General features: G+C 47.7%; 1 protein-coding gene across 1 annotated transcript in view; it reads left to right on the top strand.

The window, feature by feature from the left end:
* Csmd1 (CUB and Sushi multiple domains 1) overlaps nucleotides 1-27904 on the top strand; it is a 1328246-nt gene that overhangs the window by 826278 nt on the left and 474064 nt on the right. Inside the window, exon 8 of the mRNA XM_077109222.1 lies at nucleotides 10433-10520. Within this exon, the coding sequence (XP_076965337.1) occupies nucleotides 10433-10520 (88 nt within the window). The remainder of the gene's footprint in view (nucleotides 1-10432; nucleotides 10521-27904) is intronic.

Genomic DNA, 27904 nt, shown 5'->3' with positions numbered 1-27904 from the left:
CTGGCTGGAACGATTTGGGGTGTATTACTTATCACTCAACTTGTCTGATTTTTCTGACACAGACCTCCTTCTTCTTTTTGTCTTTTCTTTTTTTTTCCTACAGTTTATTTCCCCTAAAAATTATGTCTAAGTACTTCCCTGCATGTTGTAGGAAATGTGATTTGCCATTTCAGTAGGAGAGAGATTGCCACCATCTACCACTTTCTGTAAGGAAACCTATAAAAGTGTTGTTCAAGTGTATTCTCGTGACAAATTGACATCTAGGGCTGTGGCTGTGGCTCAGTAGTGGAGGACTTGCCTAGCACATGTGAGGCCCTGGGTTCAATGCCCAGCACCCCATAAAAAAAATAAATAAATAAGTAGAATAAAGGTACTGTGAAAAAAAGATTTAAAAATTGACCTCTATCTGAAGTTTCAGATAATAACTGTGACACCCGAACACAGCTGCATAATGGAGGATAATGGGCTGGGGTCACACTGATGCACACATTCAAGAAAGCACACCAGCTAGGAGGAACAAGTCCCTTGGCCTCTGGGCTGCCCTGCCCCTGGGCCACACCTGGCCCCTGCTCCGTTGCTCACAGAAGCCCTCCCTGTAGACCCAGCCTAGTGTCTTGCTTGTGAACATCCCCTCTGTGCTCGCCTGGCCCAGTTGCTCTGCCCACCCCATGTCCTCATGCACCCCATAGCTGTGAGTTCCTGGAGCAGAGGTTAAGTACTTCCTGCTAACACTCCTTTCCCTGGCCCTTGCTCTTCCCTCCCCCTCCCCTTCCCCTTTCCCTCTCCCTCCCCTCCCCTTCCCCTTTCCCTCTCCGTCCCCTTCCCCTCCCCTCCCCCCTCCCCTCCCCCTCCCCCTCCCCTTCCCCTCCCCTCCCCCCTCCCCTCCCCCTCCCCCTCCCCTCCCCCCCTCCCCTCTCCTCCCCTCTCCTCTCTCCTCCTTTCCCCCTTCCCTTCTGTTCCTACCTGTCTCCTCCCCAGCTGCCTCTCCTCCCTTCCTTGTTGTTAGTAACTGTTCTTCAAAGCTAGATTCTTTGGGTTCCAGACCACTTGAGGAAAAGAGGAGGAGAGAGTCCTTGTCTGGTCACCTGAGTTTGTCACTAGACCACAAGTCCCCTCTGGCACCAAGCCGCCTGCCTAGCATTGTTTGGTGAGCTCAGGCCTGACCTGTGATGGTGGGTAGTGTCCTGCAAGGCTCTGCCACCCTCTCTGCACACCAATAAGCATGCGCACCCCCACCCACCACCGTGCACAGCTGCTCTCTCAGTCTGGACGTGGCATGACACCTCATGCCTGCAGTGGACCTCCTGGCCTGCTGTCCACAATGGCTTCTATCATTAACAGTCTCTTACCTTGCACACCTGATGCTGAAGTTCTCAAGGAAGTCAATCTTAAGGGTGCAGATAATTTCTTAAAAACTTCAAATCCATAAGTCCTGGCTCGTGAACATTGCTGTGGTGGTCAGGTGCTCTGGTGGCCCATGCTGTGGTGGACAAGGGGTAAGTAGGGCCATTTTCCTCTACCCTGCTGGTGCTGCGCACAGTGACCCCAGGAGAGCATGTGACTGGAAGCACAGGATGGGGATCTCTGCTTTACTTCTATATGTTTTGGTTCTGGTTTTTCTCTTGAAAGAAGAAATCTGTTCTCACTGTTGAGCATAAAAATAACACACATACACAAGTCCAACTATGTTAAGTTATATAGAGAGAGACGGTTATGAGTAGGATCGTTTATGATTCAGCAAGTAATTAGTAAGACAGTGTGTCCATCAACAGTTCCAGGCTTTATTTGTATATATTTGATTGAAAAATAGCATTGTAGAATATTTTGTTTCATAATCTGCTTTTTATCACAGTAACCATTATCCTGTTTTACATGGGAATGCATATCTGAGATACAGTGTTAGTAATTTCAAATCTACATGAAGCGTAATAAACAGGACCCACCGACTGGGCCCCGCCTCTCTCCTCATTCCTGAGGGAAGCTAGGCTTTCCTCATGGGGCCCTGGGGCTTGAGGGGCAAGGTGTGCAGAGCTGTGCCAGCCACCCTGCGCCACCTGTGTGGGGCCTCAGGTTCTACTCTTGGTTTTCATGATTCCTTACACAAAGTAAATTGTGCACATTTTGTGGGCATAGTTAGAATCCAATATTTGATTTTTTTTCCACATTTGCAGATGCAGAGTTTGCCATGATTAGAAGCATACTAAAAACAATGGAGGCTATATGATTGTAACCTACATAAGTTTTTTAGTGAATTTCAGTGATCTCAGCTAGAAGTCTCATGCCATTACTTCTTTAAGGAGATGTAACGTGCTGATTTTTGAAAGTAATATGCTAGGCACATATTGGATCATTTGTATGGCAATTATGACTTCTCCCAAGGGTCTTGCAGCTATGTATTTTCAAAATGACCATCAACAGTTGCAAGAAATGTTTCTATAGCAGTTTCAAACTTGGATCTCTTTTTTGATTATTTGCAAAGTATCTAAATAATATTCAGAGGAAAACTGCATATAGAAAAATTCTGAGACAATGAGCTTTGTGGAGTGACCAAATCAATTGATTTATTGATATGCTAATTATAATGTTAAACTTTGTATCACAAAAATCCTCAATTAGAATGTTTAATTTTGTGCTCTTTTAAAATGCAAAAAAAAAAATTCTAAGCATTCTTATATACTTATACCTCAAAAATATTAATAAATCAGATAATTTTAAAATATGACAAATACCTACATAGAATAGTATTTATACATTTATGCATTTATTTATACATTTAAATGTTTATACAAATTTCATTATTTTAATGCTTACTTGCATTTTTATATCTGTATAAAATTTAATAGTTTTAATTATCTTATTTTGAAAACAAGTAAAACATAAGTTAAAGTGATAAAATATATCCATAAATTATATATGCTGATATCATTTATTTTAACTGTGTTAGAATATACTTACATAAAAGTTTCTGAAACCACTTATCAAGTACTATCAGTAAGAAATCATCTGAGTATTTTCTATTTTATAAAACCTAAGAATTGACAAAAAGAGTCTTCAATATTTAATTGCATTGTATTTAATGTGAAATATTTATGAAATTTAGACACACATATGATATTATATGTATTATTTTACATATACTATCATATGTGTATGTGTTCCTGAAATGAACTATATTATAAATGGAGTTCAACATTCTCTCTTCCTACCTTTCAAGATTATTCCTGGGCCTCTTAGATTCCTTGAAAAGCAATATAAATTATTCTAGTTGAATGTATTCATGCTGTTTGGAGATCATTAATAATTAGGCATCCGGTAAGATTTCTTTGAGAGAGTCGTGAAAATTATTCATGAATCTTATATCCAGAGTCCTGGAATATACAAAAATAGACTGGGACAGACATGTACGGCCTCAGGCCTCACTCTCTCCAGGGGGCAGTCCCTGCACCTGGGAGTCAGCCCTGGGTTCTGGGCCACCGCTGTCCAGTTTAGCCCACGGCCAGCACAGGCTTCCTAAATGAAGGTTCGGCTACGTGGCTAATCCAAAAGGGAGTTTGAGTTAGAGAGACAGACCCTGATTACCTTTAACCAGCTCCAGGACGGCTTCTCCTACCTCCAGCCTCCAGCTACCTATTAGGGTAGCGAGGTTGACTGAAGAGGCCAGCGAGAGAGAGAGAGAACACGCCAGGGAGTGGACTCTTATTGGGGAACAAAAAATTCTGGGGAAAATCCCATCGATTGTAGATTAAGGCGGGCAGTGTCCCAAGGTCAGGGGCGACAGTTGGGTCTTCAGGGGTAGTGGCCAGACACCCTTCCACACAGACAAGCCCTGGGACCTGAGAAGGGTGGGGAAAGCTCTGGACACAAGGATGTGTCTAAGCGCCTCTCGCCCAGCCAGGGAGGTGACTCCAATCACCTGCGAGGAGGGCCTCCCACAGTCCAGTGCTCTAAGTTTCCACTCGAGGACACACGTAGGGGGATAGTGAGGGACCAGGCAGGTGGTGGTGGGCAATGATCAGGAATCTCGAAAACAGTACAATGATTTTTTTTAAAGCTCACTTACACTGATTTTATATCAGAATATGCTTATTTTATTTAAATAGTAAACATTTGGTTTAATTTGAAGATATGTAAAGAAAATATTTTTTCATTTGAACTTTTGTCGCCACAGTGATCTTTCAGTTATTTGGGGTCCTTATAATATACCTACTTGTTTTTCCCTTTGGTAGCAAAACAGTCTGGGGGCCAATTAGGTTGAAAAGAGTGAAGGTTCTGAATGCCAGCCAAATAATCTTTACTTACTATAGAATAAAGAATCGTTAACTTTCTTTTTAGATTCTAAACAATGCATTTGGGGGATTTCATTGGAATCTAAAATATATTTTTAAAAAATTACTGTAAACTCAAGAGTTTGATTGGAGTCTATGGCAGCAGGAGTGGAGAACATGGGGAAAACAAGGATGTGTCTAAGCACCTCTCGCCCAGCCAGGGAGGTAATAAACAATGGGCATTCCACTACCTGTGTTTCATGAGGTGCACTAGGGTATATTGCAGCGGAAGAGAGGGAAGCCAGAAAATGCCCGGCCCTGTGATGAGCCGGGAAGCCCAGTCCTTAGTGCTCACTCCGACTGCCATTCCATAGGTCCAAAATCAGATTCAGAAAGGCAAGGTGTTTCGGGGAACTCATTTCTATAGAAACCATCCCTTAAAATCCCTAAGGGTGCATTGATAAAAATTTATCATTCAAATTTCAGGACTTCTTACTTATTCATATGGAGCTCATAGACGTGTTCATTGCTAGGGCTAAAACCACTGATAGTATAAATATTCCACAAAAACAGAAAGTGAGTCCTGTCATACATGTCGAAATGTCCCTGGTGACAGTTTAAGTGATCATAGTCCTGCTGTCACTCCATGGAGGAAATCCCTAGGCTAGCAGTGTTGTTGTCACTGAAATGGCCATCGATCCCAGCCGCGGCTCCTGGAGGGGTGGGATGGACCAGGCTCTCTCTTGATGAGATAAAACCTCTGCCACTCACAAAGGGGAGCTGCATCACACAGGAGTGCCTGGCTCCGTGACAACACACTGAGTCAACTAGATATCCAAGGAAAAACATGAGGGTCGACTTACCTGTGATACAGGTGAGTCTCTATTCCAAGGTATCCCCAAGCACATGCCCCGGAGCGGCAGTTGCTTATCTCCAGGTTGTGGATGGAGGGGCCCTTGCTGCGAAGGCATTTCAACCAGAGTGCATGCTGTGTGTGAGCAGTCTTCTTCATTATGGTCTCTTCGCCAAAGGTTTACAACGGTTAGAGATTGTCCCAAGTTAAAACATATTTGTAGGCTCTAAAAAAGTAAGGATCAACAATGAAATTAAACAACCAATCACAGGAGTCGGGACACTAAAATGCATCGAATGACTGAAAGGCTCTTATTTCGATCACTTATCCCAAAAATAAGCCAGGAATTTACTCAGAATGACACCTCCCTGGGAGACTCAGTGTTCCAGCCCCTACATACTCCATAGCTACAGTTATCCAAGGTGGACGGTGTCCTTGCGTAGACAGCCTTTGAATCTGGGTTTTTAATGAGGGGAAATTGCTACCAGATGATTTGAGCTAAAGCCTCATGGTGGATCCACATGGCTTCCCGTGTGTGTCTTTGTTTGAGAACATAAATGAGGACATCTGTTTACTTCCCTCTTTGACCCTCAGTATCTTTTTATTATTAAATAATAAAGTTTGTAAAGGAGGTTATTGAAAGTAAAAGTTGTTCTAAGGCATTGGCCTCCTGGGTGCACGGAGCCAGTCACATCTGCTCGCTCTCTCTCTCTGTGACTGTGACCAGTGTGGAGAGAGGTACCTGGACTTTGCTGTCAACTGGGTCATGAGTCTGGTCTCAGTTTTGTTTTCTATCTGTAGAATGGGCTTGATACTAATATCTCATAGGGCAACTGTAGGCTTTAAATGTAAAACATGTGTGATACTTGGAGTTCTAGAAAATGTCATATTGTTTAATTTTTGACATCAGCAGAATTCTTCTTAGCACTTATTTGTAACTATTTCCAATTATTTCACCTCTGTAAACCTTGCCTTCACTAATCTACAAGTCTCATCGTCTTCATCATACAGAGCTGCTTATGCTCCCTGTCTATCCCTAGTCCACTGTGGCCCTACTCTACCTGTGTACTTGTTCCACATGCATCCAAAGGTTGGCTTTGATTGGCAACCACAAGATGTCTCCTTGAAGAGCAAGTGCACATCTGGTGAGATATGCATATCCACTTAGACCTGTCTGTTTCTGCATATCTGTGTCTATTTCTGCATATCCACTGAGACCTTGTGGATCAACATGCTTTGGAAGACTCCTTTGAAATGTACATTTCCATGGCCAGATTCACCCACCTTTTATAGGCTCTACCTTGTAACTGATCATTCCTTGCCATTTTGTTCCTAGTGCTAACCTTAGTCAATGGTGCATGACGGATGCATCTATTGAATATTTTCAGTTTAGAATTTTTAACTCCAAAGTTTTGACTAAAGTTTAATGTGCTTATGAATATCCATGGCATATGTCCTGTGAACTTAAAAAAGCAAAAGTCAACAAACTCAGCAGTGGGTGAGGCTAAGCTGGAGGTTCCTCCCTGGGGACCGCCGGGACTGGAGGACCCTGCGTGTGGTAGGTGCATCTCCAGGACTGGTTGGGAGGCTCCAGCGATCGGAGGAGCAGTTGCTGGCGATGTGAGTGAACTAGGTGGTGGGTCTGTGGCACCCGTCTTCTGCTTGTGCCTGTCCTGTCACTGTGCCTTCTCTGTCCCCTTGTCACACACCTCCCCCTGCTTCAGAAAACCACCGTACTTCACAACTAGTCGCTCACTTATGGCTCTTTTGGTGTCAAGGAGACAATTTTAGAGCGTTGGTGGTAGACAGTTGCCTACTAGTTGGGAACTTCCCGTAGCCTGTGAGACAGACTGTAAGACCTGGTGTTGGAGAAGAACAGAGCATTAGACAGGGACACTCGTGTATCTCTGTCTATAGGTCTGTGTCTGTATCAGCGTCTGTGTCTACACCTGCGTGACATCTGTGTGTCCATGCCCACGTCATGTCTGTCTCTGTCTCTGTCTGTGTTTATGACTATATGGATGTGGAAGGAGGGAGGAAGTCGGAGGTAAGGGACCTAGAACATGAATTGTCACCATTTTAAACATGCAGTCCTGTGGCTTTGGATCTATCACACCACTCTGGGTCTGTCACCACCATCTATCTGCAAAAACTTTCTTTACACCAACGTGAAGCTCTGTACCCTTCACCCAGTACCTCCCCATCCTCGTCCCCACGCCCCGGGGAGCCTCCGTCCTCCCGTCCAGTCTGTGAGGCCAACTCCTCTTCACTCACCCTCCGAGCACCGTTGGATCCGCGGCATGTGTCCTCTGGTGGACAGTGTTCAGTTGAATGTTGTCTTTCGGTTGGGGAAGGTACTGTTTATGGAGGCCACTGTGGCAGCACAGCTGCACGAGGGCTGGACAGCAGAGCTGCCCCTTGCGTTGCTGGAGGCCGGAGTCTAACGTGCTGGCAGGGCTGGTCTCCTCTGAGTCTCCCCTCCTGATGCTGGGGCTCTCCCTCTGGGTCTTCCCATGGCCCTCCTCTGTGTGTTCATGCCCCAGTGTCCTCTTCCTCTGTTAGGAGACCATACTACTGGACGTGGCCCACCCTAATGATAACCTCAGGAGCCTGCCTGTGAGCACACTCCCTTCCTGACATCCCAAGGTTCTGGGGCTCATAGCTCCCAGGTGTAATTGAAACATCTTGTCTGTGACAGGGAGTGCAGTCCACAGAGTGAGGGCCTGCTGGGCCCTGGCCCCCACCATCCTGCCACATGTGCTGCGTGTCCCCAGCTCCCCCCTTTCCTCCCTTGCCGATGCACTGTGCTTGGCCATCGCTGCACTGCGATGACACGTTGTGATTCTCCTCTTCTCCTTTTCCACATGTCTTAGACACTTCCTTTGCTGTTACCATGGAAACTACCTACAACAACCTAAAATCAGAACATTTTCAACCAATACCAACTTAACTTTAATGCTATACAAAAACTTTGTTCCTCAGGGCTCTTCCCCCTACTTCATGCAATTGATGTCAGAAATTATGCCTTCCTGTATTGCGTACCTATTGGTAGAGATTTATAATTATTGTATGCACTGTCTTTTAGACAGTAAACAAAATAAACTTAGTATAATGCTTAGTCTTACATTTTCCCTTGTGTTTTCTTTACTGGAGAAATTTATATTTTCATTTTGTTTTAGTCAGCTATTTCACTGCTGGACTAAAAGACCCAGCCAGAACAACTGTAGAGGAAGGAAAGTTTATTTAGGGGCTCACGGTTTCAGAGGTGTCCATCCACAGATAGCAGACTCCATTCCTGGAGGCTGCAGGTGAGGCTGACCATCATAGAGGAAGAGTGTGGCTCACTAATGATCAGGAGGCAGACTGCACTCATCAGATACAAATATATACCCCAAGCCACACCCCGAGGCCCCACCTCCTCCAGCCACACCCACCTGGCTCCAGCCACCACTCAGTCAATCCCATCAGGAGATGAATTCACTGATTGGGGTAAGGCTCTCCTAAGACATCATTCCTTCTCTGAGCGGCTTGCCTCGCCTCACACGTGAGCTTTGGGGGAGCTCTCACAGCCACACCACATGCCTGTGGCCTCAAGTGACTGTCTTGTGTCCTTCTGTTTCAACTTGAAGGACTCCAGCGTTCGTGCAGGGAAGGCCTGCTGGTAAGGAACTCCCTCACTACGATTCATCTGCAAATGTATTAAATTTAGAAGACATTTTTGAACTAAAAGAGTATTAAATGAAAGGAGCCAAATTTCTGGTGCCTTGATATGTCATGGGAAAGAATTACTGGAGGTGTCTTTTGTCTACTGTTTTTATTCCAGATGTAGTGTCTCCTGCACCACAGTTACATTTTTCACGCATTTGGACAGATTATAGATCTTCAAAACATGAAAAGCATATCATACAAATGATTTGTCCTTACAATGACCCAGGAATTTCTCTCTTAAAGTGTCCTCTTATCATCTCTCTATACTTTTGCTGAGTTAAGTGGAACTTAAATAACAACTTTTGAATGCAAATGATATTAGGATCTAAGAACTGTAAGATAACATAATATAGTCACGTAGACCGTCACTTTGAAGGGGCAGTTCTGCTGGGTGTGGATTTCTCAGTTGACTGTGCTTTCCCTTCGTCATTCAAGCCATCAGCCTGCCGAGTTTCTGCTGAGAAGTCGAGGGTCGTGTCGGGGAGCCCCAGTTGGTGGTGCATTGTGCTCTTTCTGCTTCCAAGATCTTCTCTTGGTCAAGAACCCCGTTGTGATGGGTCTGTGGGGCCTCTCTGGGTTTATCACACTTACATGGAGCTGGTTGAACTCCTTGAATTTGTGCATCCTTTCTGGCTATAAATCATAGGATCACCTACTCAAACGGGCTTAAACTGGGGTAAATGCTGAGAGGTCAGCTGCGTGTTAGTTGGGGTGGGTCCCTTTGCAGGTGGATGCTCAGCCCCGAGGATGACGTAGAGGGTCCTGTTCTTGAGCTACCTCATCACCTTGCTGCTTCTGTCCTTGGACTCCCAACAACAGCTCTGAAGTTCAGGTTCCAAAATCCAGCCACAGTGAGGTCCACGGGGTCCCGGCCAGCACCCACGCATGACTTTCAGAGGCAATCTTAGGCCCTCACACCCACATTCCATCCAGTTGAATCGGCTCACAAGCCCTCTGTTAGGCAAACTGTGGACAGAAAGAGGGAATTGCCTTGGCTGGACTGGCAAGCCACGTGGGGCAGGATGGGTGTTGACGTGGCAGCCACTGAATCCAACGCGAAGGGTCCTTTAGAGGCCATTCGGAGGTGGTCAGGTGCCAGTGAGAGGGCACACTCGTACTCGGAGAGACTCCGAAACAAACCGGCACACTGGTGCAGGAGGCCATTGTTCCCGAGTCCAAGTTCCTCAGCATGGTCAGGTCAAGTCGGGGTTCACTCCGAGGCTTTATTTAAAGGCCTTGCACAGACCTTCTGTGTGGTCACTCTCTGTGTCATCGATCCTGGGGATGAGAAAGGCCACGCTCTCCCTGAGTTCCGGTGTCTTTTTACCCTGATGTCACTTCTGTCTTGCTCCTCAGGGTGACGTAAGGGTGACTGTAATGAGCACATGCGTTTTTAATCAAGCTTCTGCTTCTCCAGAGGAGGAAAGTGAAATCAAAGCCATTTTCATTCTTTCATTGGAGAGAAGTCTCCATTATCAGGAAGGAGAACCAAGGCCTGTTTTAACGGTGCCAAGCTGACTTAATTCTTAGGTCGCGTATTAAATTCGTTCCCTGGGTATTTCCCCTGTACTGCCCCACACCCTCACATGGCTTCTCTCTGTTACAGTGAGCCAAGGAGGCGTTGCCCTGGTCTCCGACATGTGTCCAGATCCCGGGATTCCAGAAAACGGCCGAAGAGCCGGCTCTGACTTCAGGTAGGCGATCAAGCGCTGTGTGAAAGCAAGCGGGCCCCCACCCACACCCCCGTCATTTTGTTTAACTCTTCTGTCCTTTTAATTTACAGACACGACTGCTTTATTTGCAGATCTCTAAAACATATGCTGGACATTTCCAGATACTCTAGAATTGAAACTTTCCAGTATATGAGCCAAAAAAATATAATTCTTTAAATGTATGTGATCAAATTTGTCTTTAGAGGGATTTTTCTTGTTTTTAGTCTGTTACCATTTGATATTCTAATGCTTTTGATATTCAAAAATAAGGAAATATTACATTATGGACTGATAATTATGCCATTAAATAAACTTTCAAAGCAATTAGTGTTAGTGGCAGTCAGTGCGATTGATTCAGAAAATGCAGTGACCAGGGTTCTGAGGACCTGGAGCCTTCTCTGGTGGCTGCAGGAGGAGTGCAGCTGGCACTGTGATCCTGCAACTCCTGCGGAGTCTGGTGTGTGTGTGCCTTGGGTTTGTGTGGTCTTTGGACCAGTTAGTGATTGGAATAAGCTGAAGAATCCAGGGCCAAGGGGACGAGGATGAATGAACCGTTGCTCCCACGATCGCTCCATTTTGGAGGAAGAAACAAAGGGTTGGGGCAAAGGATCAGGGCTAGTGACTGAGCTAGCACTGGGGGCACAGTGAGGCCATTGGGCAGGGAATGGAGCATCGCTCAGGAAACCTGGGTAGCTGCAGTGTGTTTAAAGCAGCAGTGACTTTCCATTGCCAACAGCACAATGCCGTAGACCGGGGGGTTATAAAACAGCAAAGAAAAGGTCAGTTTTGGTTCTAAGATCTGGAGGCCCAGGTCGAGGGCTGGCCCTGGTGGTGGAGTTCTTGGTAGCATGTCTTCAGTGTCACTGACCAGCATAGGTCCTTGGAGGCCAGCCTGACACAGGTCTTACTCAAATGAGGTCTTTTGAAGCTGTTCTGCCTCTGGCCAGGAAGAGGGAAGCCAGGGGTGCACACGTGGGCCTGGGTGCACAGCAGATTCGCCCCTGCAACTACCTCAGTCCTTCCCCCATCTCTCTTGTTCCCTTGCCTCCATGTTTGTAGTGATCAAGTGACTTAACACTTCAGACCGACTCAAAAATCTGTTAAATTAACTAAAGGTGTGAACTATTATTTCCGTTGTCGATGGTATGAGTTTATGGATTCACACAGCTCGTAGCATTTTCTCTTTTCCATGCACTGCCTAGGACCCCTACTCCAAGGTTGACAGGGAATAGGGAGATGTCTGCACCTTATTTCTGAGCTTAGTCAAGAGAAATTCTGGTTTTAATCATAAGTATGGTATCAGCCCTGGGTTCTTCATAGATGCCCTGTGAGGTCCAGGATATAATCTTCTACTTTTAATTTGTTTAGAGTTTCTATTTTAAAATAGAAATAAATAATATTTTGTTTTTCCTACATCTACTTGGACGGTCTTCTGTATGTCTAGTTTGTTCACATGATACATAAATGGATGTTCCAATATCAAAACAACCTTGCTTACCAGGATAGAATTAGTTTGGTCATGATGTATTATCCTTTTTAAACGCTATTGGATTTCACTTGCCCAAATTTGCTCAAATTCTTTGCATGTACATTTATCATTGATATGGAGTCTTGTAATTATTTTGACTAGTTTTGCCACCAAAGTAACACTGAACTCATACAATTAATTTGGAAATGTTCTCTCCTCTGGTATATTCTAGAAAAATGTGTGTGTGTGTTTGGTAATTTTTTTCTTAAATGTTGGGAGAATTCATAAGTGAAGCCATCAGGAATTATAACTTCCTTATGAGTTTAGTTTTTTATTAATTATAAATTCAAAGTATTTTCTACTTAAAGGTCTATTATGTTATCTATTTCCTACTTCAAAGAACTTTAATACTTGGCATCTTTCAAGGAATTTTAAAATTTCATTTAAGTTATTAAATTTACTCCAAAAACTTTCCATAGTATTTTCTGTACCTTTTAAATTGTGGATGATGCCATAGCTCAAATTCCTGATGTTCATAATTTGTGTTTTTCTTATTCTACCTGATCCATCTGGCAAGCAAAATGTCAATGCTATTGATCTTCTTAAAACAAAGTTTAGTTTCACTGGTTTTCCCTATTATTTGTCTCCAATTTTATTGATTTCTTCTTTTTGTTATTGAATTTGTTTTAATACTTTTTCTGATTATTGTGAGTTTTGTTCTTCTCTTTCAAGTTTCTTAAGTGTGAGGTTGAGAACAGTAATTTAAGTCTGTTTTTGTTGTTGTTATTGTTGTTGTTGTTGTTGTTTAAATGAGGGTGTTTAAATACCTTTGTAGCACTAATGCTATAAATCTTATTTTAAGAACTATTTTGGCTGCACCCCTTCAATTTTGATATTATGTTTTCATTTCATGCAGTTCAAATAGGTTCTGTTTTCTTTTATGCTTCCTTTTTGGTTAGACATGCTATTTAGCTTCCAAATGTCTGATGATTTTTCCAAGCAAATTTGTGGTTAAAGAGCAAACTTTGTATATCTCAAGTCCCTTTAAATGTATTGGTAATTGCTTTATGGCTGAGCATATGCTCCATCTTGGTGAATATTCCCGGAACAAAATTCATACCTTGCTGTTGAGTATGCATTTAATCCCCACTGGTTGACATTGTTGTTAGGCAACTTTGTGTCACTGTGACCAAAATACCTGATAAGAACAGCTTAGGAAGGGGAAAGTTTATCTGAGGCTCACAGTTTCTCTCAGTCCAGAGGTGGCTGTGTCCATTGCTCTGGGCCAAGATAAGGCAGCACATCATGCAGATGGGCTGGGGGAGGAGCACTGGTCCATTCTTGGCAGCCAGAAAACAGAGAAGGGGAAGAAAGGAGGGAGGGAGGGAGGGAAAAGAGGGGAGGGATTGAGGAGTGAAGGGGCCCAGTGAAGACGTACCCTTCAGGTTACAGTGCCAGTGACCCATTTCCTCCCACCAAGCCCTGCCCCACCTGCCTAGTTACCACCCACCCCATTCAGCTCTCAGGATCAAGCACTTCACCTCTCAACATCACTGCACCAACACAGGGACTTGGGGGCACCTCATATCCGACAGAGACAGAGACCGTGAATTTATGGGTGTCTCCTTGCAATTGCCTTAGTTTTTCCTTTATGCAATTTGAATATGTTAATAGGTAAATAGATTTTAAAATTGCTACGCCTTTTGTTGAATTCATATTTTTGACAAATAATGTCAAATTATTCTTGGTGATATTTTTTTATTCTGAAATTGTACTTGTTGATATTACAAAGCGTCTCATCAGAAAAATCTTGAGGCATTGAAAAACTGACAAGCTCAGGGTGGCAGAGATGATCTTCAAGTATTCTAATTTCTACTAGATGATTTTGATTTTGTGATTGGCTACGAATTTTGTCAGTTGTTTTCTTTGAAGTAAAAGACTCATTCATTCTTTTTTTTAAGGAAAGTGTCTGACAAATCCTCAAATATTAACAATAAGGGTTTGTCAGTGGTTCTTTCAGATGAAGCGGTGCTCACTGGAGGAACAGACAGGGAATCAGGCTCACACGTCCAAACAAGGCCTGCGTCTTTCCTCCAGACATCCTCAGGGCAGAGGTGCTGTGTAGCCACGTGTTGGGATGAGCTGGAGTCAGCAGCTCCCCGCTGCCCAGCTGTGGCTCACGGAGCCTGGCCTTCTCTGCTGGGCGCATCTCTGCTGTTTGGTGGGTGCTGTTGCCATCTGTTTCCCACCATTGCTTTGCTCCCTTGGTGAAGATGGCAACAGGAAGCAAAGCACATGTACCATGTTACTATTATTATAATTCTGACTTCCAAGAGCCTCTAAAAGTGCCTCTTTCCAGGGACCAATGGGCCACACCTTGAAAACAGATGTACTGGGGTGCAAGCTGATTTTAGCAGCAGAAAGAATGTTATTGGAATCACAAGGAAAAATCCAGAATATATGAAGGAAAATCCATGTTCAGATGTTTGCTACATTGTAACTTCAAAGGAATGGAATGTCCTGATTCCTGGCAGTGCCAGTTGTGTGACAATCATGGCATCAGATGCATAGGCCCTCTATTGATGCGCTGCCGGGGCCACCATCTATTCCCATGTGACAGCAGTACCCAGGTGGTCCTCACATAGCCTGGGGAGCACAGCTGTGTGTACAGGTACCAGGTGGCCCTTAGAGCAAAGGACATGTGACTATATCCAGCATGTAACACGTTCACTGCTGACATTGATGTTCATAACAGAGGAAGGATTCTGAACTGCTTGAAGTATTTCTGAGACAGTTTTTAATGAAAGGCAATTCTGTTCTTTCTAATTTCTAAATTCTTGTAATCAGGACTAATGACGAAGGTATGATCCAAACTAAGGACAGCCTCAGTCAAGATGAGTGGACGGATTGCAGTCAGCACTCGAATTCTATGTTTTGTTTGGAAAGAGCTCACTTTATTATGTTGGTAAATATTCCTCATCTGGTTTTATTTATATTGTCTATAGAAATCTTTTTTCCGAAGGCAATCTAAATGTCAATCTCAGCATTATCTATAAATCATTTAAAGTAAATGAAGCCTAAAACACAAAGCTTTCTCATTTGAACTCAAGTCAGCTTGAGGACAGTCCCCTTTCCCAAAGACAAAGCGTTTGCTGTCGAGCTGAGATCAAATAAGAAGGATGGAGACATCCAGATGGACCACGGGAAGGAAGGGCTGAGCTGATGGGAGAGGTCATGGGGGATCCTGGTCACTGCTGTTCATCTACTCCCTCTGCTAGAGAGCATTGATGCCCTCTGTCCAGGCAAATATGATCATCTTGATTTCTATAAATGGATCTCTTTTGAAATTCAAAATGTTAACACATCCACACTCTGTATCCTGGTAGACTCAGATTTGAGCTGGATCTTGTTGGCTCAAGCCCCTGTGCACCTTGCTGACCTCTAACAAGGGTAATTCTAATGACTACAGTTTTTCACACCCACTATACTGGACCACTGGATGAGGCGTGCAGGTTGTGGACTCCCCCAAGTCACTAGGCGAAGAGACCGCTGAGAGTCACACTGGAGCCCAGCATTCCAGCCATGCGTCTGAGCACAGGGGCACGTGTCCCTGACCACCGAGAACAGTTGTCCTGCTGCACACTGCCAGGTGCTGCAGATTCTTCATGTACACTGTTTCTGATCCTAAGATACCTCCTGTAAAAACCTCTTCATCACATTTAACAGGTGCTGAAACTGAATTGAGGGAGCCCTGGATGCTCTGAAAATTGGGCCTCCGGTCTGCTCCTCCCTCCCTGGCACAGGCCTCAGTGGCTGTGTGACAGACCCTCCCTGCAGTGTGGCTGCTGCTCTCTTTAGTGTCTCATTGCAACATCGCACTCACCTTCCTACACAAGGATGGTTTTCCTTCCTGCCACACTGACAGCTGCCACACCAGTTGTTCTCCTTGGGTATTCCTCCAGGAGCCAAGCTGAGCAGAGCTGTGGAAACAGGCGAGGAGCTCAGATAAGCACCATCCACAGCCCTGTGGTCCTGCTGGGCTGCTGTCCCTCCTGTGGCAGGGGATGTGTCCTGTCCCCGCAGCCCCCTGATTGAACCGCATGTCTGCGCACAGGGTGCTTGCCGTTCCCAGGGGCTCCACCCTCTGGCTTTAACCTTCCTGCATCTTTGGGTTTAGGACACCAATTTATGTTTCCATAATCTCTTTGATTTTTTTTTTAGTTGTAGAGAGACGTAATATCTTTATTTTTTTTTATGTGGTGCTGACAGTAGGACCCAGTGCCACCCATGTGGAAGGCAAGCGCTCTACCACTGAGCTGTAGCCCCAGCCTTCAGCTCTTTAAATCATGAGCTCCTGAAGGAAAGGGGACAGGCCTTATTGATTTCATTTCTCATTACTCTGCCCAGCATAAGGTAGACGTGTTCTCTATTGAACTGGGTTAAATTCCAGCTAACAAACCCGTCCCTAGGGATGTAGGACCATGGCCTCATTAGGTCTCTGTTAAGCCAATTAAGTTAAACACGACAGGTCAGAGAACAGATGAACAACTGTTTAGAGAAAACATGACCTCTGCCCAGAGGGGGCTGGAGGCTGGAAGAGTGACAGTTATTACCTCAAAAACAAACATTGAATTTGCATCGTGGATACAGAGACATCAACGTGCCTGCTAGACGCTTCTGATCCTGCACCTTTTCATCTTTCCTAAAAATAAACTTTCATTTTTAATTTTATTTTGTAAATTACTTTATGAAGTTACAGGACATCAAATGGGATTATCTGTCATTGAATAGAAGGAGAAATTGAGGTCCATAAAGGAAACACCAGGTGGTCATGGGGAGCAGAGTCCAATTAGTGACCACATCTCCTGACCCAAGGCCTCTCTTTCCACTCCCACGGTGGTTTTCAGCTCCTCGCCAGCCGGCTGCAGTTCACCCACAGTCCCTGCGTGGCTCCACACTTCTCCACCCTGGCCCCCGAGTGGCAGCAGAGCCCCTGCCCCTCTTCTCAGGAAGCACAAAGCCTGGCAGATGGGCTGTTGTCCGGGAGGAAGTTGCTCTTCTTTTCCGGGAAGGTTGCTTTCCTTGATACCTCTGAGTCTGAGTGATGTTTTAGGTGGGAGAAAGATGGCAGAAACCCAGGCACTAACCTGCCACTGCAGGCTCTGTGGCTGGGGGTCTGAGGGCACCCATGTGATAGTGCGTCCTTGTCTGATGGGGAGGACCCTCTGGCCTTCTCCATCCTGTAGGTATTGTTTTTCTTTTATAATTCTTCTTTTTTTTTAAACTTGTCATAATGGAAAATTCAATTAGACTCACAAAGTTGCAACAAATTTTTCATTTTTCATGCACCAAGGTCTTTTTACTGGCTCTCCCACTTAGATCTTCCTTATTTCTAAGTTCAGGATTTCCTTTGTGGTGTGTTGCTTTCCTCATCCCTTCCACAGTGCTGAGGGTACATTACCTACACTGAGCCTCAGGGTCAGGATTGTGGGTACCAGCTGCCACCGCCTTCAGATGCCCATGCAGGGCCACCTCCTGACTGTGCTACCTGAAATGGACCTCGTGTTCCCCCTCCTCACTGCCTCTGAACTCTCCTTTTACTTGCTAGGACTGGCCACTGAAACTTATGTGCATGCCCCGTTTCACAGGGTTATTTTAATAAGCACAGTGCAGGGTTAGTTACCGCCTCTCTCCATAGGAATGGGACCTGGTTTTATCTGCTATCACATTCCCAATGCCGAGCTCTGTGCTTGGCTCACAGCGAGCACTCAGTGACGATATGTTAAGTCATTTATTTTTACTTTTCATAGGAAGCATTTGCATTCACATTCTGGAAGGCAGCGGTAAGTGCGGACTGGATATACAGAATGTTGATTTTCAGGTACATTCTCGGGAATACGATTATTTCAATAAGAGAGCGTCTATTCATTCAATCCATACAGCGTATTCCGCACTGAGCTCCTGCTGCTGCCAAGATTAGTTATGCACATCATTGCTCATCTTAATAACGAGAAGGAAATGTGGGTTCTCTCTCTGCTGTTGTTAAAATATCACTGGGTTATTCAGCCTGCTCTTTCCTACCAATTAAAAAATCAAATTGCTAGTAAAAGAAGATTTTAAAGTTCAGAATAAACACCATATTGATGTTTCATTTAAATGAAATTTGGGAACTATGGTGGAAGCCTTTAGAAACTTAAAAAAAAAACACCTAAGCTTTGTTTCATGTTGGAAGAGTTTTCCACACCTCATATCTGATTCCTTTCCACTCAGGGTTCTGAGAATGAAAGTCTAAGAACTGTATTTTGTTTCTGCAAGCCATCCTTGGCTCCGTCCACAATTTCCTTGCTATTCAGCTGCACAGGGCAAAAAGCAACAACATGGAGAAGAAAGCATTTCTTTTAGATGCTCCCTGTAAATAAAACTGGTGGGTGAAGGTGCACGTGCCCTCTGCTGTGTCCTGCACTTGAATCTACAACGCCAGTGATCCCGACCTGCTCCAAAGTGTCTTTGAAATTTGAAATTAAAAATTGAGGACACAACACATTTCTTTGCCCTTACCTGAAGGCAGTCATGTAGACTTCTAAAGGTTCCCTGCTCCAAAGGAACTGAGCTAGTCTAAGAAAAATGGGCGGCAGTGATGGCTGCTCTTTCAAAGACTGCAGGCTGTATCCACAAGAACTACGTGAAGACAAACACAGCCCATATTTTCCTGTTTGCACTATTTGAAACCTTTATGTCCCTTTGAAAAAGGAGCCCTGTGAATATTTCAGGTAGCATTTATCTGGCTAAAGCTTCTTCCAATAAAGGACCCCCTGGGTAGGACTCGGGTACATTCTCTCTGTCTTCCACAGTCTTCTCAATATCTGCAATAGCACGTACTTATTTTCAAAATAAAAAAGTATCCATTTAAATAATTTTCTGTGAAAATAGATCATTGATACTCAAGTACATTAATCTGTCAAGAGATGGTTGAAGAATTAATCAGCCCACTGTATCATCTTCATCATAAATGAATATCAATGCTCCTAGAAGTGTCTTCTGTAACCCGGTTCTCTGCCTCTTGGTCCTTCACCTGTGAAGGGCAAAATAGATGATGTTATGACTTCGGGGCCAGGCCCTGTGGTGTGGAGCTCTGCGGCTCCAAGTCAGGTTTCCTCCATGGCCCCTCGTTGAATAAGACTCTGCCCAGCCGGAAGGTGCTCCTCGGGGGCACCAACAACCCTGAAGCCCAGGGGAGGCATGTGGGTTGCTATCTGGGACGGCACGGAATTCTGCTTCTCAGGGCCTCGCTCCCTGCTCTCTAACTGTCTCATCCTTTAAAACTCTTTAGCGTCGCAGGTTTTTCATTGTAGTTTTCTCTCTGCCCCCACCAGCGGTGGTTGAAGGATGGAAGGGTGTGCTTGCTGGTCTGCACCACACAAGAAGTACTTCAGCTTCCCAGGGCTCTGAACCGTCCATTAGGTACTCCCCACTTACCCCAAATAGTCTGATTTAATTGGTCAGGAACTTAGCCTGGGAATTAGGATTTTTAAAAGATAATTTAGTTAGTATTTTAACTTTTCAATTGCATTTATATATTTAGGTCATAGCCACTGTATGTGTGTGGATCAGCAGCATTAAGGTTATACACACGAGGTGCAGCCAGGACCAGCCTCCACCCAGAGCCCTCTCATCCTGCCCACCTGAAGCTCTGGGCCGTGAAGCAGGGACTTCACTTCTCTCAGTCACGTCCCTTGGTGACTGCGATTCCACCTTCAGGCTCTGGGGATGCATCTGCTCCATAGGTACCTGGCCATCAGGGTTATGATAGGAGCCCCATGTGTTCGTAACATGCAGTTGATGACCGTTCCCCACGTGGCTTATGTCATTCCTGGTAGGACGGGAGGTGAGCACAGCCCTCGGAGGCTTGCCCTGGAAACCGCGTTTGATACCCTGGGAAAGTCTGGAAATCTCATTAGAGGGCCTTTCCCGAGTCTTCTGTCCACCGCAGCTTCTGTGTGTCTGCAGAAGAAACAGGGTTCCAGTTTGGGTCCTTACTGCAATAAGGTGGTCCAATCTTAGTGACCTCCCTCAAATGATAATCTGGGGAAAACAGTGAGAAGCAAGGCCAGTGGGCAGTGTCCTGGGCAGCACAGTGCAATGGCAGTGGGCCCAGGAGCCAGGTGGCCCTCCTGGGAGGCACATACCAGGAGCCACTGAGCTCTCTGGGGCTTGTGCCCTGCTGTCCAGCGTGCCTCACAGATGGGGTGCCTTAGTGAGGAACAGCTGTGTGCTCAGCGCTGACCGTCATGGAGAACAGCACAGAAACCACAGGGGTGGCTCCTGGTGCTGCTGCAGACCCCTGCTCCCCCTCATCCACAGTTCCAATTAGTCCATTAAAACCACCTTTTAAATTGATAAAACATTGTTTTTACAAAGGTTTGGAAGAATGTTATTTATGATTAATGCACGTCATGGCGTAGAGATTGGTGTACGTATTGTATTTCTGTTTCAGTCAGCTTCTCACTGCTCTAACTAAAAGACCTGACAAGAACAAATGTAGAAGAGGAAGAGTTTATTTGGAGGCTCACAGTTTCAGAGGTCTCAGTCCACAGGTAGCAGGCTCCATTCCTTGGGGCTCCAGGAGAGGCAGAATATCATGGAGAAAGAGCGTAGCCGAGGGAGGAGGCTCACGTGATGATGAGGAAGCAGAGACTCCACTCACCAGATACAAAATGTAACCCCCAAGCCACGCCCCAGGGACCCCCTCCTCCAGCCATACCGCACCGCCTCCAGTTAACTCGGTTAATCCTCTCAGGTGACTGATTTGCTGGTTGGGTTAAGGCTGACATAGCCCAATCATTTCACCCTAAACCTTGCATTGTCTCATACATGAGCTTTTGGGGGACACCTTACTTCCAGCCAGAACCTATCACTTATCAAAATCTCTGCCCGTCAGACTCTGCTGCCTCCTGAGTGATGCTTCTTGCCTCCTTGTCCGGTCGGCCGCCGATTCCCACGGTAATCAGCAGCACTGTGCTGACCTCCTGGAGAACAGAGGGGCAAGCGGGTGGGGAAGCGGGGGAGGCACTCATTCCCTGGGCAGCATTTTGGGATCTCTGGGTGGTGGCCTGTGACAATAGAACCAACCTCAGGGATGCCGTACTTCTAACCTTGCTGGGAATTGCTGGTTACGAGTCTATTCACATTTCTGTATCTGTGTCCTAGAGGAAATAGAGAAGGCAGCGGCTAGACAGCTTTTGTTTTTAGCTATGATCTATTTAAAATAAATGAGAACCCAAATAAAAAAGTGAAAACTCAATCAGTCCTTTTGTCCCTTCTGTCCTATTAAACACCCTTTGCAGCAGTTGTCTGAAGTTCATTAGCAATGCCCCTCAGCTTCCTCTTCATACAAATGGGAGCAGGCACCTGGGAGGGTCAGGAAACGAGGATCTGTCCATGTCCAGCTTCCGGATGCCCTCCCAGTGTGTGTGTGTCTAGTCGGCTCCCCACTCCCTTTCCCATACTGGACTTTCGATGAGTATTCATCACAACCTTTAATAGCAGAGAAGGGTCCTTTTATGCTGCTGAGTCTTTCCTGCTCTCACAAGAAAGCCAGCCTGGCTTGCTCTTGAGGGTCTCTGGAGACTGACACTGTTGCTTGGAGACCTCTTGCTCTGAGGAAATGGAGCCACCTCTGCAAGAACAGGACAGCCCTCTCGTCCTGTGACAGCCTCTGGTGCACAGACCAGCTCTTGAGATCTCCTGCGTGGGACAGATCTTAAGGACACATGAAAAAAGAACCCAGAGCTCCCAGGTGGACTGATCCACCTGTGGGAAGAACAGGCCAACCTGGGCTTGAGCCAGGTCAAGAGAGGAAAATACTGCCACACCCAACGGTGGGTGGAGTCTAAAGAAGTAGAAAACACAGAAGAGCAGAACGGTGGTGGCCAGGGCTGGGTAGGGCAGGGGCAGACGGTGGCCATGTCCAGTGGTGCTGGGTTCATTGTCTCCATTCAGCAAAGAAGTTAAGAACAGGGCACAGAGATAGCAAGAAGTAGGCTTATTGCAAAGGGAATAGAGATACAGAGACTTCTCCCAAGAGAACGGGCCCAGAGCTGGAAATCCAGAGGGGAGCTCTGGCCTATTCCTTTAAGGTCTCTGGAGTTTCCTCATTTCCTTATCTCCTCCCGTCATGATCTTCTCACCATTACTGATTGATGTCCCTGTATCCACCTGTCTGTTTTCTATTGAATTTCCTGCTTGGGAGCACAGGTGCGTAAGTGTCTGTCTGACTGGGTCCCCTGCTGGTGTCCACACGCAGTGACTGGGTCCCCCGCTGGTGTCCACACGCAGTGACTGGGTCCCCCGCTGGTGTCCACACGCAGTGACTGGGTCCCCCGCTGGTGTCCACACGCAGTGACTGGGTCCCCCGCTGGTGTCCACACGCGGTGACTGGGTCCCCCGTCGGTGTCCACACGCAGTGACTGGGTCCCCCGCTGGTGTCCACACGCAGTGACTGGGTCCCCCGCTGGTGTCCACACGCAGTTTCGTTAAACAGGAACTTGAACTCATCAGAAGACCCTCTCCATGCTCCTGTGCCTGGCCCTGGCCTGGCCTCTGTGTAGGAAAAGTGATCTAGGAGGAGTAGAAGCAGCAGTCAGAGACACGCTGGTAGGCCCAGAGGAAGACGAACTCCAGATTCTGAGCCCTGATCCACACTTTCTCACAACATTCACAGGTTATTTGGGTTATCTTAGACTCATCCTATCATTGGGGCCTTTTTCCTCTTTTAAAAAATTTCCTGATCCGTGTTGCTGAAGGCCTCATGCAGGGTCTCTAAGGTAAAGCTTGCCTCAGAAACAGATCAGAAGACAGGCTCTTCTCACAGGCATCCCTTACATCTCTAGTCTTTGAAAGCCTGGCACAGGGGGTTCACATTTCCAGAGGGAATAGTCAGACTCCTACGGCAGTTATTTACCATCCAAGAGGTAGGGCCATGGTTAATTAGGGTTCCTGGGGGAAGGCTGAGGGGGGAGGGAACTGACCCTTTCCCCAGGAATTGGTTTCTTGCCATATCGTTTTTAGGATTTCATTCACAACCAGGACTGGTTTGGCCGTCACATATCCTCCTCTCCATCTTGGATTGGCCGTCACACATCCTCCTCTCCATCTTGCCCTGATGGCCTAAGGCCTTCTGTATCTGCTCAGTCCAAGGTGGACTGCAGCCTGGTAGGAGGAAGGCCTCCAGGGATCTGATGCTTGGCATGCAGACTGTAGTTAACAGCATGCTACTGTTTCCTGGAATTTTAGGGAGTAGGCTTCAGCTCCCTCACCTTGAGAGAGGACATGAGAGGTAGGAGTGCTCCCTGGCTGGACTGTGGTGACCATTTCACCAGGTACATCAGCACACCTGTGCACAGCTCCCACACAGACAGAGGCCCCGCCCACCTCAGGGGGTTAGCTGTTGCGTCTGAAGTCAGCTTTTCTTTTCATCACTCTTCTCAAAGGAAGGAAAGGGGAGGCAGGACCACCACCTGTGGCATTCCTTGGGGGGGTCACCTTCACCTTCCTGGGGTCTCCTTCACAGACATGCCAGTCCTGGGGGACTGCAGGGTGCTCCTGTGACATAAGGGTGACAGAAGAGCATCAGGAAGGATTGACTGCTGTGGGTGTGGCGGGTCGGCAAAGGCTCTGGAGATGGCTGCAAAGCTGGGGCCTCGGCTGGGAAGGCAAGGGTCCCACCATGTGGAGACGTGGGTGGGCCCCAGCAGAGGGAGGAGCAGGTGCGGAGCCCGAGGAGAACCAGCCTTGCCTCTGTCCTCAGTCACAAGGGGCAGTGAGGGATGGTCTCCACAGCAGGACATCAGAGCAGATGCGCCGGGACTGAGGGCCCACATCTCTGCCTGCCTGGTGACCCTCAGAGGTTGAGCTTCTGAGTCTGCACAGCAGGGTGTGATATTGACATCAGCCTCCCCAGGACGCTTTCTCTTTTTGCTATCCAGTACCCCTGGCTTGCCTTTCTCTCAGGTTGACTTAGTCCTACCTATATTCTTTAATATGAAAAGTAATTTAAGGTTTGATTTCTAGGAATGACACAAAATTGATATCAGAGAAGAAACTGTACTAAGAATTCAATCAATTTTGGGGGTGGGGGTTGGGTTGAAGTAGATCAAATGGTAAGGAGCAGAGACTTGCAAATAACTAGAAGCGGTGCATTCGGGATTTTAGGAAGTCTGAGCAGGAAGCTGTCTTTCTTGGCCACAGGGCCTTACCAAGCAGTGAGGAGAGCATGGGCTGATGGCTTAGCGGAGCTGCATTCATTTGCAACATTTACATAGCCAGGTCACCTGGTGAAAGTGACTGCAAGACCTGGCGTTTGCCCTGGAATTGGTTACCTGGTCCGAGTCCCACTTTGTCTGGGATTTCCTGCCAATCATCTGAAGGCAAGGTCTTAGGGGCCCCTCAGGCCCAGGCAGCAGGAGTGAGGAAGTGGAGCCAGGCAGATGGGGAGGGAGCTGCAGGCAGGACACTCTCAGCCAGCAAGTCGCTCCGTCCCCGCTCAGCTGACCTGGCTGGGAGACTGGCCCCAGTGCCTGCTGCTGGCCACCTCCTGCCCCTTGTTCCATTGTCAAAGTGCCCCCCATGGCACTGGCTCCCCTGCATTCCTGGGCTGCAGACCCCACCTTCCCTGTAGCTGCTCTGAAACCCAGAACCCCCACTGACAGGCGCAGCCAGCCAAGCTGGGTGAGGGGCTCCTGCCAGCAGAGGTCTTGTGGGCTTCTGACCCTGGCTGACATCAGCTGCTTGTGTCTGCCTCCAGGGCCCAGGAACAGAGTGGGACATTGGGGGGACAAGCAGGGCACAGGAGTCACTGGGGAGGGCAGGCCCAGTGCAGCTGTGTTTGCAGGACCTGGCTCTATGCTGACTTCTGTAGGGCACCATGTTTGTGTCCTTTGTGATCCCTTCTGAGTGTTCCTCTGGATGTCACAGTTTGTGGCGGGTGTGTCTGTGTGCACCTGCCCTCCTGGCTGTGTTCTTGCTGTGTTATTCCTCTCTTGTGGAACCTTGTGCTTGCAGGGCTCTTACGAGTGCAGGTGTAAAGCATAAATCGGAATATCGGAAGGTTTTGCACCATGTATTTTCAAGAGAAAATATTTGCCCATTTTGTCAAATAGTATCTTTATATTAGGTTTGCTGGTCCGTCACAGACTGAAGTGATAACTTTCAGAGTAAAGAAAGACAGTTTGAATCAGGCACTTGAGCAAGGGACCTGTGTCTTGTTTTTCTCCTTTTTGCAGTGGGACAGGCCACCTAGACTGCTGAGGTTTTAGGGGGCCTTCCCGAACGCCTGCCCGGCCTAGGGGTCTGCAACTGTCCCTCTCCGCCTCTCCATGCCTGGCCAGCTCCCCACCTCTGGAAGCGTAGGTCATGCCTGTCACTGTGGATGGTCCGTCCTGCCCGTGCACAGCATGGAGCAGGCTGTTGAGGGCACCACAGGCGGCTGGACTTCTTCCCTGTCTCTTACCCAGGCCCACTGCGGTTTTCACTCTGGCTTCAGGGCCAAGGGAAAGCTCCAAACACATCTCTTGACCCTGAGTCAGGGGGCCTCTGTGGCCTCCTGATCCCAAATCGGAGGTGACATAGAGGCTACCTCCTGGGGGTTGGATTCTTGCAGGAAGGAGGGTGGGGGGCTTCTGCCTGTGGTCTCAAGAAGAGATGCAGACGAGCTGGTGGAAGAGGGACGTGCCAGGAGAGCTCTGCCACCACTGCGACCAGCTCCTCAGGCCCTACGTCCCTAAGGACCTGCAGTGTCCCACCCTGCCCTTCCCCCGCTCCTTCCCAAACATAGGGAACAGCTTCTGGCTCTGGAGAAAGAGTGAACCATAGGACTTCATGTTCCCACTTTGCAGGAGCGAGGCGTCCTCTGGTGTGGTCAGCAGCAGGTTTCCATGAACTTACAGCACACTGGGAAGATTGAGATCAAATCTTCTCGCAGGACATTCATCCATTTCTCCAGGTGTAGTGCTTCTGAGAGCCGGGCTCAGCCTGGGGAGTGCAGGTCACTTGCAGCCCTTCAGCAGCACTGTGGCCGGCCACCCTGGCACAGAGCTTTGGATGTCCGTGCTGTTGGGGTCTTCCTGTGCTGTCATTAACGCACGGTAGCTAGAGATGGCATGAGGTCTTAGTTCCCTTTTCTTCCTTAGGCTGCCGAGACCAATCTACTCGCTGATACATTGTTAACAGTGACAAACTGACTTCAGGCTTGAGGAGAGGAGTCTGAAAATTATTGCCATAAAAAAATGTAACCCAGAAACAACGTATTATGCACAAAAATCAAAAGGGTGATTACCCGCATCCCACACCACGGAAGCTGTTCATCTCTCTGATGACGGCATCTTCTGGGAGGCAGCGCGAGCCTCAGGTCCAAGGCCTCTTCCTGCTCTGCTGCTTTGCTGTGGGTGGCATCTGTGGCCCCCCAGGCTCACTTCCTGGGGCCACGTCCTTTGGTTAGTGGAGCATTCCACTGAGCACTGGGCTCCCCATCTGGGTGGTGGGGGACTCGGTGGCCAGAGAGCCCCTGAGGTCGACTGCACAGTGTCTGAAACAGCAGTGAATGGTCATGGAGACCCTGTGCCTGCCACAGACGCCTGCCACCTGAAGCTCCGCCCGCCTTGCTCCTAGAGCCCGCCAGCCCAGGGCTCTTGGGGCACTTGAGACACATTCTGAATGGCTGCTGTGGTGACCGGGTCGTCCTTGGCTGAGTCAGCCTTTTCACTGCTGTGAGCAAAAGGCCTGACCAGAACAGTCAGAGGAGGAAATGTTTATTTGGGGTTCCTGGTTTCAGAGGTCTCAGTCCTCTCACAGCTGATTCTGTTCCTCGGGGCCGAGCTGAGGCAGAGCATCATGGTGGAGGGTGGTGGCTGGGAACATGGCACCAGGCAGCAGGGAGAGACTAAACTCTGCTCGCCAAGGGTACACCCCGCAACTCACTGCTCCGGCCACACCCCACCTGCCTGCGGTCACCAGCTCATCTCCTTCAGCACAAGGGCGCGCTGACCAGGTGGAGGATCTCAGGACCCAGTGTCCGCAGCTCCGAGCTTTCCTGCATTGCCTCCCGCATGAGCTTTCGGGGGACACCTGACGTCTAAACCACACAGTCCTGTTCATTCCTTCACGGAATTTGAGGACGCTACCTGATTAAAGAGCAGCGCGAGAGGCCACGAGACTCCAGGGCGAGGGGCAGTGCACTCCCAGGAGTCAGTCTCCGGGGCCTCCAGGTCTGTGGCCCTTGTCTTCTCCTGCCCTCCACTCTCTGTGCTTCAGCCTGGCGTTCCTCCACCAAACCTGGCACGGGGCAGTGACGAGCCAGGTGTTGAGCCTGGGGTCCAGAGGAAGCAGGAGGAACGGAGGGCGGGGAAGCGGTCAGTGCGAGTGTCCAGGGGAAGGACGGAGAAGGCACAGCACAGTGGGCACTGTTCCCTCCCCGCCCCCCTGGGCTCTTGGTCAAGGTGTGGTGGGGAGGAGGCATCAGGCTTCCGTGGCTGGTAGGCCACTGTCACTGTCACCTCTGTGCGCCCTCCCCTCACACTGCCTGGCTTCGGGGTCTGAGGGCTTGGCTTGGCTCTCGGTGCTGTTGTAGGGAGGGAGGAACTGGGCGCACACCACCCAGACCCAGCTGAGTAGGGGCCTGTGGCCCATCCGGGCTGCGCCGAGGTCCCCAGTGTGGGGGGTAACATGCAGGAGAGCGCACAGGCCTGAGTGTGCCTGGCCCCTCACCCCGCCACACAGCTCTGTTCTCCCTGGGAACAGCGTCAGGCGAGCCACATCCTCCACCTGACACTCTCATCCAGCTTTTGCTTTGGCTTCATCCAGCTCAGGAAGCCATCCTCGTCCAGGTTATTAGGACAAAGGTGAT

Source organism: Callospermophilus lateralis, chromosome 4 (genome assembly GCF_048772815.1).
Source record: "Callospermophilus lateralis isolate mCalLat2 chromosome 4, mCalLat2.hap1, whole genome shotgun sequence".
Classification (NCBI taxonomy): domain Eukaryota; kingdom Metazoa; phylum Chordata; class Mammalia; order Rodentia; family Sciuridae; genus Callospermophilus; species Callospermophilus lateralis.
The sequence above is the reverse complement of the archived record's forward strand: the minus strand, read 5'-3'. Positions and strand labels throughout refer to the sequence as shown.